Consider the following 13,070-nt stretch of genomic DNA (forward strand, 5'->3'; position numbering starts at 1 on the left):
GATCTGTGGCGTGTGCACGACCTGTGATTGACAGTCAGATCTCACACCCCCCTGCGCTGATTGGACCTGATGAAGCGGGAGCGCTGGATTTTTGCAAAACAAATAACATGCTCCAGGTGGAGTTAGAAGCTCGGGGTTTTTTCTAAAACCACCTTATTTATGTTGTTCTGTCGGATTATAGTGTCGATTACACTGAATATGATCAAAAAAATGTTGCCGACGGCAGCTTTAATCAAAGAATAAAAAAGTGGGAAAATCACTCATTCTTGACTGAATCACTTAAGTAGTTTTAATAAGGATGAATCTATAATACAGTGAAGACTATGCAGTGTTATTTTACATTTGATTATTTCATGTAGTAATTCTTACCTGAATACTTCTGTTAGAGTTAGACCTACCTGAAAATCTTAAAGCGCTGTTTATTTCATTTGTATCTTTATTTTGTATTTATTTGTGCTAGCCTATTCCTTGTAATTTGATTATTTGTTCTTATTTTATCACTGACCACTTACTTGTCTTTGAGACATCAGTATCAGGATTGGTATTGGTGATATTGGCCTTAATTCATAGTACTTAGAATTATTTAAAATACACTGTTTCTATTCATTTGGAAAATGAATGTGAAATGATCCTTTACAGTATAAAAAATGAAAAGTTTTTTTTTTAAATATAAATATTTAAATAATTTAGATATTTACATATGTACATTTGTTGATATATAAAGTAGCTTGTTATAAAATGTTTAATGAAGAAAGTATTAAGTGTGAACAGCAGCTCAGTCAGTATTAAGATTATGTATGCTGTTGCAAGTTACTTTCATAACACACTGCTAAAGAATAGTATGATAGTGCCCTTCTTTTCTCTCCAGATGCTCTCTGACACACGCTGGATGGGTCAGGTGGTTCTTTTATACAACCATGTCTTTCTGTGTATGTATTTGTATGTTAGACATTCTTGTAGCCCCTGAGGGTCCAGGGAAACTCCCCTCGGTCATGCCTGATGTTTGTGTGTGCAGTGATGCGTGAGGCAGCGAAAACACACCTGGATTCACCGTCTCACGCAGAGAAACAAATCATAGCAGCTCCCAGAACACTGGGATTCAGGACATTCTGTGTTTTTAGTCACTAACTCATCGATTGAGGAATGTAGACAAATAAATCTGGATGTATCTTGTAGCTTAATTTTGAATTACTTAACATAGCACTCAATGTTTATGTCTAATTTATGTACATCCACACAGACAGGAATGGGCATGTGGTTTCACTTAAGCTATCAGCAGACATGGTCATATCTCCATAATCAGAACTTTTAAGATAGCATTCTTTTTGGTTTCAGGGGGTGGTAACAAAATATTGTTGACATCAGACTTTTTAGATTAGATTTGTATCTGTTTTGAGATTAAGTGGTGTCAGGAAAAGAGATGCCTCGCCTCACTTTATGAAGCTAAAAGCTTTAGCTGACTCAAACAGACATTATGTCTGCCAAATTAGTGATACGTTAAGATAGCTAAGAATGATCACAGGTGAAACCGTGTGCTAATACAACTGTATGCTCCTGCCTGGCATCCAATGTCCCAAAACCTTTCTTTTTCTGATGAACGTCTGGCAGGAAGTAAAGCTCTTGTCTTCTCACAACATTCCTTGCTCAGTAACTCTTTTTGTTTTGAATATGTAGCTTCTGAGGAAATAGTTCACCCAAAAATGTCTTTATTTTTTTTCAATTTAACATAAGAGAAAGAGCTGCAGTGGATGGAAAGGTTTTCTTTGAATAACAGCCTAAATTGTGATCTGTTCGTGTGTGTCGCCAAAAAGTGCAAGTGTTATTTGTCACACTCACACATAACTATAATGTGGCTTTAGTAAGAATATAGTATGCAATTCATAAGAGGCACTTTCAAGATTATTTTAATTTTAGTTTTTTGTTCCATTAGGAGCTTGACAGCCATGCTCACTTGTAATGGTGTTGCTTTATGGATAAAAAGCTGTGTGAATATTTTTAGTTTAAAGGTACAAAATGTAACTTTTGGCTCTTTAGCGGTTAAAAATCCCCCAGAAACTGCATGCATTTTGTGGAAGAACATTATGCTTCGGCTCTGCATGACTGTGTGGATGAATATGACCCTTCACAAAAGATAATACTTTACAATCAACTCTATTAGAGAGCTACATATGGCAATTTATCAGTTCACAAAAAAAAGTAATAACCTGTTGAGTAATACAAATGGCATGTGTTGCTTTTACAACATTTCAAATTCCCCAGTTCTCGCCATCTCTGAAAAGCCAGCTCTGTTGTGTTCTCTTTTTGCAAGTAGACTCTCATCTGTTCGGCGTTTAAAAAAAAAAAAATTTTACGGGTGATTTCCCAGAGGTTCGAGATTTAGGTGTTCCATGTCAACCTTTCTTGCTCGTTGACAACTAACCTTATCCACTCCCACACCATTCAAAGCAGCCGGAGCAACTTTTCTCTATATTTACGGATATGACTAGAAACGCCCGGGCGTGTGACTTCCCATCCCGACCATCAGGACAGGTCTAAAATATAAACATTTTTGATAGGTTTACCATAGTTAATCAGTGTAAGACAAAAACACATTTTGGAAGGATTGATGATGTATTAATGATGTATGTAATTCATTTTGTATAAAAAAGTTACATAGTATACTTTTAATTAATAATTTTTTTTTTTTTTATGTAGTTACAGTAATAAAAATCATTTAAATTAATGGAATAGTTAAAGTAAAACAAATGTATTATGGTAATAAGAATTAGCAGGTAAAATATCCCCAATTGTCCTGAAAATATTATCACGATGGATTGCCTGATGTATTTACATTTCTTTACACAAACCATAATTTAATTTTCAAATTTTTGTTATGATTTTAGGTAGTGATGCTCCGATCAGCATTTTTGGGGCCGATCACCGATTACCGATCACCAAAATCATGATCTGCCGATTGCCGATCACAGAATGGAAATATGATAGAGTCAAGAAAATCTTGAAGAACCACCAATATTTATTTAATTGTAGTTAGAAAACAAGATAACATAAGGCTACTGTAGGCCACCTTTTCCAAATAAGGCACAGTATAATTTTTCAAAACGAAGAGGGGTCAGGCAGACTACAATGGATGTAGTTGAGGAACTAACTATATCAGATCCAAAAAATAAAATAATGACAATGACATTTGAGGTTATTAAAACAGTAAGTCCCGCCCCTCGACTGCCAAAAATAAAAGTGTTCGAGCGAGCAAAATCAGCAGGCGAGAGGAGATCAAGCGCGAGAGTGTGAGGAATGATCATGCGCGAGGGCAGGGGAGATGTCATGCGCCCGCGCAGGGTTTGAATGAGCTCGCGAGTTCCCGTTTCCTCGCGCGTAGATCTGTTATCCTCTCGCGAATGTCATTTACTGCGCGCGCCAGCATCAGTTGTGCGCTCGTTTATAATTGCCATTGAATTGCCGTCATAGGAGAACTCATTTTGCCACTGTTAAGCAAGCTCTGCTCTGCTGTTGTGTTGCCGCGCATGCGGAAAAGTTGCGCGAGTTATTTACGTCACGTGATCGGCTTTTTTGATCGGCGCTTTTGGGGGTTGCCGATCAAGCTATTTTTTGCCAATATCGGCCGATCATGATCGGCGGCCGATCAATCGGAGCATCACTAATTTTAGGTGACATATGAACCAGGTTTCTTGACAGGCTTTGTGCTTGAATATTCTTAAAGTTCTTCTTTTGTGTTTCGCAGAAAAAAAGAGTTGGATATTGTATGGGTTGTATGGGACAAAATTTGGGTGAATTATTCCCCTAATAATTCTGCACACTCCTAAAGTGTGGCCTAGCCAATATTGTACATCAAATAAGTTATTTTTCAATTTTAATATTTGATGAAAATGGGTACATTGCATAATGCAAGTAGAACAAATATTTTCCCTTACCGTAAGCCAGCTGGAGATTGACCTACAGAGCATGAGACCGTTAACTTTGTTAACTTCTAAATTGTCTTATCGGGCTTCTGCATTCACCTTAATACAACTTTATTCCTGTCTTATTGCATTAGTTCAGTGAGACAGAGATCCAGCATCTTAGACTTTGTTGGCAAGATCTCAGTGCTTTTTAAAGAGGTATGTGTCTTCTGATGGTCATCTTATCTCTTTCATGAAGCGGTGGGTATAGATATTAAAACAACAACTACACCTCCTTAATGAAAAAGTGATGAGGGTTCTATTAAAAAACAGTGATACCTGATCAACTGTTTGAATCATCCAGGCAAGTGTTGGAAGCAACTTAACAGGCTTTCTATTGAATATGGACCTACAGCTGCTGACATTTGAGATATCACCTCAGCTGAATTGTTTTTTTATGGAGAGGGTTTTTGCCGGTAATCCTCTGCTCTGCCACGGTCCTACAGAGTGAGGCTTTGTTGTGGTACTGGCTGGAAAGTTGCACTTCATTCTGTGTTAAGTGTAGCGGAGAGGCCTTTCTCTTGAGGGTCTTAAATCGCTCTGCCTGCTCGACCGTGGCATTGTGATGGATACACGCTCAAAACTTTAAAGGGAATAGCCTGCTTGGTCATGGCCGATCCATTTCTTCAGGGCTCTCCATGTGTGAATTTCCATACTTCTCTCAAACAAGTGATTTTCACCATTGAAGACATTTGTAAGGGCTGGAATCAAAGCTTTGCATTGAGGTGTTGTCTTTGATCAGTATTTTCTTTATGTAGACTGCCATTTTGATAAAGTGAGAAATAACTGACAGATGCTTTATGCTATAGCTGCATGTCATGGTGTGCTTCACATTTTTAATAATTCAATGGTCCATTGAGTCAATTAGAGGGTGATTCTCACTAAACTTGTCAAGAAAATGTTTAGGTCACAGTTCACTTAAAAAAATAACTTTTTTTGGACCATTAAGATTTTTGCTTTTGTCAACCAATCCCCATTACTGTAATGAAAAAAATAGTGTTTATTACGTAGTAATTCTCATTACTTTAATTTTAAGAAAATATTTGAATGTAAATTATTGATACATATTTTTTTATTTTTTTTATTTTAATACAACAAAAAAATTGTATAATAGTATTTTACTTTACGGTAAAACGGATAAACATTGCAAATAATGAAAATGATCAAAGTAAAACATCAGGATGCATTATGGTAATGGAATTTTGGGGTATAATATATGTTTGATTGTTTTGAAAATAATGTCACAATGCTGAAAATATCTTAATGTTCCTAAATGTTGGCTTCAATTCCTTTATGCATATTTTAATATGTATAATTTTGAGTGAATTATGACATTTCTTGACAAACTTTTTGAGATCTTCCTAAAACTTTTAAATGTTCCTATGCAGAACTTCTTTACGGTGACTTTTTGCTTATCAGACCAAGTTGCCATTTACTAGTTCAAGTGTTCATAATGTGGCAACTCGCATGAATCTTCTTCAAAACTGTGCTAATACATTACATTTAGACAGTGATATAATATGAGATAATACATATCACTTATGTATGCATGACGTTTTATGATATTTTGTGAATGCACGCGACTAAAAGGACATGTGATGCACACCTGTGTAAGCTAGATGCAGAGCAAAATTTACTATATAGATGAACAGAGCTTTTATTGCAGTCCACAGACTTAGCAGACTCGCACCCCTATTGAGATGGCAATCTCTCCTCCACGAGTTTTCATCACGGGGTGCGTGTTCCACCCTGACAGCGCGCTCCTCCCAGCCCAGTGGGATGGCTGTCATGCTAGCAGAGGATGTATTCACAGCATTTACATGAGAGAAAATATTTTCACTGCTGTGTGAATCATGAAAGCAGTGGTTCAAGGCCAAAGGAAACTAATCTTTGATATTAACACCAATTTAAACTGTCTTTTTTTATTAGGAGATGCGGATGGGGGGAGTTAAAAGGAGTCTGCGATGCTGCTGTAACTCTCCAGGGTTACTTGGAGGTGATTGACAGATGAAGAGAAAGTCAAGTTTATGAGCTAGAGACACAGTCTTGGCCTATAGAAGAGAAAAATTACAAAAGACATTTCTCATTTGTTCCTCCTAGATAGCAACGAGATTGAAAGAAGAGCAAAAGGTGACTTTTGGAAAGGAAAAATTGGGGCTCAGTACATGTTAAGCTCCATTAACAGCATCTGTTGCATAAAGTGTATTACTACAAAAATATTTTTTTAACTTGTCCCTTAATAAAGTTGCATTGTTTTCCCATTAATTGACTGACAGCTCTCCTATCCCCATGTTGAGAGAAATCGGGAGACGTTGTGTGCGCTGTGTAAACATGATGGTTATTGTAGTTATAGACTAAATGTGAGCATACATTTAATTATCTCACACAAAAACAGATTTAGAATCTCTTTAAAAAGAATAAAAACAGCGAAATGTGAATTCGTAATATTACTCAAACCTGCAATAATTAAATAACTCAAATATACTTCATGTATTTAATCTCACTTTATTAACCAATGTCTTTGCTGGTGAACTCTGATTATCCAATTCAACCATACAAATAAGCAAAAATGACTTTAGTTAAACATCACAATAGTGTTTCTGCTGAAGTAAGAGTGTTATGGTGCTTCTCAAACAGAAGGCTGTGTCTTAAGAATGCTGCATATCTCTGCTGCCTCGTTCTCAAGTGTCGCCGAGGATCCTTGGAAGGCAGCCTTCATTTTGCTTTCTTCATTTGGCCTGTTTTGAAGGATGCATCAAGGCTATCATTCGTGCCCTTTAGTCACCCACAATCCTCTGCACACATTCCAATTCACGAAAAAGACAGATGGAAAATGAGTCTGCACTGAGCTTGTCTGAATTCATTATGAAATGTGAGACAAAGATAATGTTTTCGGAGATGACGGCATACAAGTTCTCTTTTGTTTTTGGTATTAATTAATCACTTAACACTAAGCTGCCAATAATGTAAGCCACTGGGAGACTACAGATGGTTGTCATTCACTGTATTTTACAGTGGTTCAACCTTAATTTTATGAAGCGACGAGAGTACTTTTTGTGCGCCAAAAAATAAAATAACAACTTTATCCAACAATTTCTTCTCTTCCGTATCAGTCTCCACGGCGCATGCGAGTGGTGATGACGCAGGAGCTTGCGTTCTGACATATGACCAGGAAACGTCGGGCTTTGTTTACAAGCTGAGGAAGACGCACGCGAGGTCACGCATGCGTCGTGGTGCTCTCGTAAATGCACGTTGGAGACTGATATGGAAGAGAAGAAATTGTTGAATAAAGTTATTAAATTTTTTTGCCGCACAAAAAGTATCCTCGTGGCTTCATAAAATTAAGGTTGAACCACTGTAGTCACATGGACTATTTTAACGATGTCGTTACCACCTTTTTGAGCCTTGAAAGTGTTAATTAAATAGCTGTCAATGGAGCCCCCCCCCCCGAGCCATCGGATTTCCGAAGAGGAACGAAGGTCTTACGAGTTTGGAACAAAATTTTCATTTTTAGGTGAACTATCCCTTTAATAATGAACAGTTCCCTGGAGAAAAAGACCCTTGTCGTATGTATAAAAAATGTATAAAAAATCTTATCTTCATTAAGTCACCTAAGCAATACCATTTTCCTCCTGGATATGTCCAATTTGTGTTAATATTTGTTGTATTGTTTGGACAGAGCATCATCTTGAAAAGGCTGGTGTTATATCTCTCTTACAAATGATCATCTGAAGTGTTTACTCAATCTGAGAGCCGAAGCGTTTAAAATCAGCAGTAGCAAGTTTAGCATCAGAACGATCAGATATCTGACCTTTTCAGCTAATCCAAGAGAAAGACGTGTCCCAAGAAAATGTATGAGAGCAGAGATATAAAGCAATAATGTCAGTATAATAAGTGTACTGGCACAGGCTGAGTGATTTCTGATGGCTTCCTTTGCACTGGTGCAGCTTCCTAAAGCCTTCACTCTTTTTCTCTATTTGTCTCTCATTCAGCTGGAGATTGTAGGGTGACTGTCAGTATGTCCGGTAGCTGTTATTATAAAAGAAAGCGTGAAAGAAGGGGATAATGAAAGGCTAGGGTTAATGGACAGCAGGCAGATGGAACTCTGCATATGACACACCCACTCATGCTGTGATTTCATGCAGATTGTATTCAAAAGGAACCAATTAGTCATTGTTTCACTGGCCTTGCCATTCTTAATCCAGTGCAGTCACCCTATAGGAATAGTAAGATGAGTAATAATTATTCAGTGCACTGCAGTATAGAGATCAAAATAGAAATCAACATTCCCTCTCTAGTTTGCTTCAAAAGCAGGTTGTTCAGAAATGATTGTTTGCGATGTCAGCCCTATTAATGTATGATCATGTTTATATACAGTCAAACCAAAATGTATTCAGACACCTTCAACATTTCTTACATTATCACAGTTTATTCGCTATAGTTTAGAAAATGGTAATTAAATATGACAAGAACTCATATTTTGGCCAGTTTTGGCCATCCTTCTGTTAGACTGTCTCACAAATGAATTGAATGGCTGACAGCTGTTCAATTTAAAGGAGTGGTTCACTTTCAAATGAAAATTAGCCCATGATTTACTCAATTTTTCTTACACAAACTAATCGTTTTGCGTCAGAAGGCCTTTATTATCCCTGGAGCCGTTTGGAGTTTGTTTACGATGGATGGATGCATGTTTTTGAGTTTCAGTCTGTTGGTTGCAATCCACTGCCATTATAAAACTTGGAAGAGCCAGGATATTTATTTAATATAACTCCGATTGTATTCGTCTGAAAGAATAAAGTCATATACGCCTGGATGGCTTGAGGGTGAGTAAATCATGGGCTAATTTTCATTTGAAAGTGAACTAATCCTTTAAGTATACAATTAGATAAAACCAAATTTGGTCAACCAATTACCAAGCGATGCTTAATTTTGTTCAGTATGTGGAGTAAAAAGGTCGCATTAGCAATTAAAGAAAAAACACAACACAAAACATGGTCAGGTCAAAGTGTCTGAATAATTTTTGGTCCCAAATTTTTATACATTTTATTGGTAGTCCACTGTATGAAGAATTTTGGGGTATAAAATGTCACAGTGTACTTTATTTTCTATCTTCACTTACATAAATGAACTATAGTGTCCTGCACCCACTAGTAAAAAAATATCAAAAATGATATCTTGTGTCTGAATAATTTTTAGTTTGACTGTATCTACCTATAACTATTGTTACTCATCTCACAAGCGGTTTGTCCAGCTCACACATGAGTGACTCAGAGCATTTAAAAAAAGAGACTGACTGTGTATGTTGGTCCTGAATGCAGTTACACGGTTGGTATAAACCATTTTAAACCTATATTATATTATATTATATTATATTATATTATATTATATTATATTATATTATATTATATTATATTATATTATATTATATTATATTATATTATATTATCCAGTCCAGGTTTGCAGTTAAAATGCAAGCATATTAAAGAGTGATTGAAGCTTTTTTTAGGGCCTAATATGAGTTATGGTGTTTTTCTGAATTTTGTGGCCAAGTGTTTCCTGCCTAAAGATTGGAATAAACAGATTTTTAATGAGTAATAACAATGTGGTATGGTTTAAATGGGAGACTGTTTTGAGCACTATTTTAATGAAAAAATAAAAAGGTAGTGGTCGAGTAGAGTATTTACAAAGGAATATATGATGTCACCCGATTCAACAAGCGTAACCAGAATGCCACATGCGAACATAGTATGAGATCATCTCAGAATTTAACAAGAATCAGCTGCCATTGGTTTACGAAATTACACGGTGCAATGCTGCTATCCAGAGGAATGGAGCGTCCTCTCTTCACTTCTCCAATGATAGGCCAATGACGGTGATAATCATTTTTTGATTGATCCAAGACAGTGCTGGAAGTGTGCTGAAGCGCTCTTGTTACTATATACAGTCTGAACTTTAGGGATTGAGATCATCTGTCACAGGCTGGAGAAACTCAAACAGCGCAAACTAAGAGGAACGTGTAGAAGTGAGAATGACAAACAAAATGGCCATGAAAGAGAAAAGTTAAGTGCAGTTTAATGGTGCTCCCAAAAATAACCGTTGGTGTGCAAAGCGCTGCTCTAATGAATCCAGCATTGGGCTGCGTAACCACAGGCGCAGATGAAAGTGATTGTTCACAGTCCACACAGCTCAAGAGCCACACTGTGATTGTTTAGTGATGATCAGAGCATGAACGCTCCCTCTCATTTGTCATTGGTTGTTTACTTGAATGAGTGCACATCCATGCTGACTGTGTGCTTCTTTTTCCATCTTTTTTTTTTTGGCATACTAGTGTGTATAATATTAGAACACAACAAGATGGATACTGTAAGGGGAAGTGGTATCCTAATTCTTAAAGTCAGCATGAAACGGAAGTTGCTGTAGCTTTTTTCTTCCTTATTGGCACATGAATTTAAAGTGAAATTTGAAGGCCAAGGGTGGTACTGTAACTCATACTCAGAATTTGTCCTCTGTATTTAACCCATCCAAGTTAGTGCACACACATTAGGAGTAGTGAACAGTGGGCAGCCATTCACTGCAGCAGCCGGGGAGAGATTGGGGGTTTGGTGCCTTGTTCACCACTTGTTCAACTCTCTAATCTTTATGCCACGACTGCCCCTATGTGCACTGATAAATCATAAATACTGCAATATTCCATTAAAATTATTATTATTATTTTCAATTTACTGTAGGCTCATCTGCAGGGTTCTTTTTCTAACCATCCTGTTCTTTAGTTGTTGCTTGCTCGAGATGAACTTTTCGTGCAAGTAGTGCACAAAACATACTACAAAAAATACAGCCTAATTTTTTTCAGTTAAGCTAATTGTGCGTAATTTTTTTAAACAGTTTTTGTCTTTTTATGTCTGCACATGTATTATTAAATAAGTATTTTTAACTAAACGTTACTTTTGAATAGTCTACTAATATTTAGTTAATTATCAAATTGGCGATACATGACGTGTGTCTTTTCTTAACACACTATTGTCATATATCAGGTGAATGTCACACAAGCATTTTGTAATATTTATCTGAATTAAATTACCACCAAAACACAAAATATTGGTGTAAAGTTATAGTTACACAGTGGGCTTAAACATTATTTGGACACTTAATAAGTGCTTCCGTTATTTTTATTTCAAATAAATCCACCTTTTTCATTCATATATTATTAATTTGGATAAAGTGTCACTTGAAGCCACTGTATATTAAGTTCTAAAGTTTGAGTAACAAGACAATTTTTGGAACTAAATAATTTCTATATAATAATATAATATATTTTTTTTTTATCAATGTTATCCAACAGGGCACTCCAGTTAGCCCAGTGTCAGTAAATATGCCTAAAGGTGCGGTCACATTAAAACAATTTGGAGATATTTTGGTAGATAGGTCCATTGTCGTTAAGTGATGAATGAAGCAATGGGCTGGTTTAATTACTTTATGACTTCATAAATTGTAATGCATCATCCTTATTGTCAGGAAAGGACAAAATTACAGATAAATGTGTTAGAGAACATCATATAAGCACGAGCCCCGTCTGATTGGTCGTGGCGGTGGTGCTGCAATCTATAGAGATATTCCTAATGTTACTCAAACAAGGACACAGGTTTAATTAATTTGTAAGATTGTTTCTGTCCAAGTGAATACATGATATTAGCTAACTGCATGATTTGTCATGTCTTAATACTGTACATTTTTTTACTTATGGGGCATTACTTTGACACAGTCACCTCTGATAACAAATTTCTCTAAACTGTAATATAGAAACCTTTATTTTCTGTAAAGCAACGTTGAAACAATATGTATTGTGGAAAGCGCTTTTACTTTCATTTGGACATGTGCAGAAATAAATAAACAGTGTTCTGAAATATTCGGAAAAATTCTATAAAACAGTATTCTGATCGATGAGAAATTTGCCAGCTGTCTAATTCATAAAAAGTGACTTATTCTGGTGGTTATGGCAATTGCAGTTGCAATAACCAAATTATAATAGTAAGCATCATTTTCATGTGCTTTTAAACATGTCCTCTGAGATGAGAACAGAAGTACATCATAAATAGAGGATAGCACAAGGGTGGAACCAAGAGAGAGAGAGAGACAGAAGGAGAGAGTGAAAGAGAAGAGGTGGGGGTGGATGTGAGTGGAGCGGAGTGTTTGGCTGTTGTCCATATGTGCGGCAGGGGAGTTGAAGCAGTCAGGAGGGGAGAGAGGGCTGGCACGTGGAAGGGCAGTATTTCACAGAGCCGAGAGAGAGAGAGAGAGAGAGAGAGAGAGAGAGAGAGAGAGAAAGAAGAGGCTTCTTCTCATTAGAGGAGGAGGAGGTGGAGGCTCTCCAAGATCAGCGTGCGTGATGTCTGACACACTCATACTCACACACATAGTGCTATGAGTTTGAGGAATCCATCGGCTGTGGTAAGAGTGACAGGAACAGTCAGCCAGGATTGAGTCACAGCCTTACACTCGGTTTAGACACTTTTCTTCACACTGGAATCCACAGAAGCATCTCAAAGCCACATTCACACACCCTAAACGTCAATGAAGTGAGTTTCATCACAATTCTCTGATGACAGCTTACTAGTTTTCTTCTTTAACCGGCAATTCAGTCTGTCAGCGGATGGAGGCTGCTCGTGGTGGATCATAAGGAGTCAGAGTTTTGCCTTTTAAGAGGAGTGTGTGAGGATGGCATGGGGTGTGTGGACCTTCATGCTTTGCATGACACTATGGATCAGCTCGGCAACTCAATCAGCAAAGAGTGTGTATCCAAGATTACGACTATCTCACAAAGGTAAGGCAACAGGTGTGTGTGTGTGTGTGTGTGTGTGTGTGTGTGTGTGTGTGTGTGTGTGTGTGTGTGTGTGTGTGTGTGTGTGTCTGTGCAATACTTGCACATGAAGTTCACTTAAATGAAATCTGAAACTAATTTGGTCATAATTTTAGACAAATGTTTTTAGATGAACATCCCAATAGAGCTCTTACTTTTTACAGGTTAGTTCATGTTGAACTTTGGACTAAGTTACCACTTTCCCCCACATTTAAAATGTACAATTGCCTTAAATAAATAAATAAATAGCTACATTAATT

The 13,070-nt window shown here is 36.9% G+C and overlaps 1 protein-coding gene across 3 annotated transcripts in view; it reads left to right on the forward strand.

The window, feature by feature from the left end:
* The first annotated feature begins 12,280 nt into the window (after positions 1–12,280).
* sema3e (sema domain, immunoglobulin domain (Ig), short basic domain, secreted, (semaphorin) 3E) overlaps positions 12,281–13,070 on the forward strand; it is a 46,682-nt gene continuing 45,892 nt past the window's right edge. For all 3 annotated transcript variants that reach the window (XM_082181802.1, XM_082181804.1, XM_082181803.1), the window contains exon 1: positions 12,281–12,774. In XM_082181802.1, coding sequence (XP_082037928.1) covers positions 12,669–12,774 — 106 coding nt within the window. In that variant the 5' untranslated portion in view covers positions 12,281–12,668. The remainder of the gene's footprint in view (positions 12,775–13,070) is intronic.

Source organism: Leuciscus leuciscus, assembly GCF_965113295.1.
Source record: "Leuciscus leuciscus genome assembly, chromosome: 10".
In the NCBI taxonomy this organism is placed as follows: Eukaryota; Metazoa; Chordata; class Actinopteri; order Cypriniformes; family Leuciscidae; genus Leuciscus; species Leuciscus leuciscus.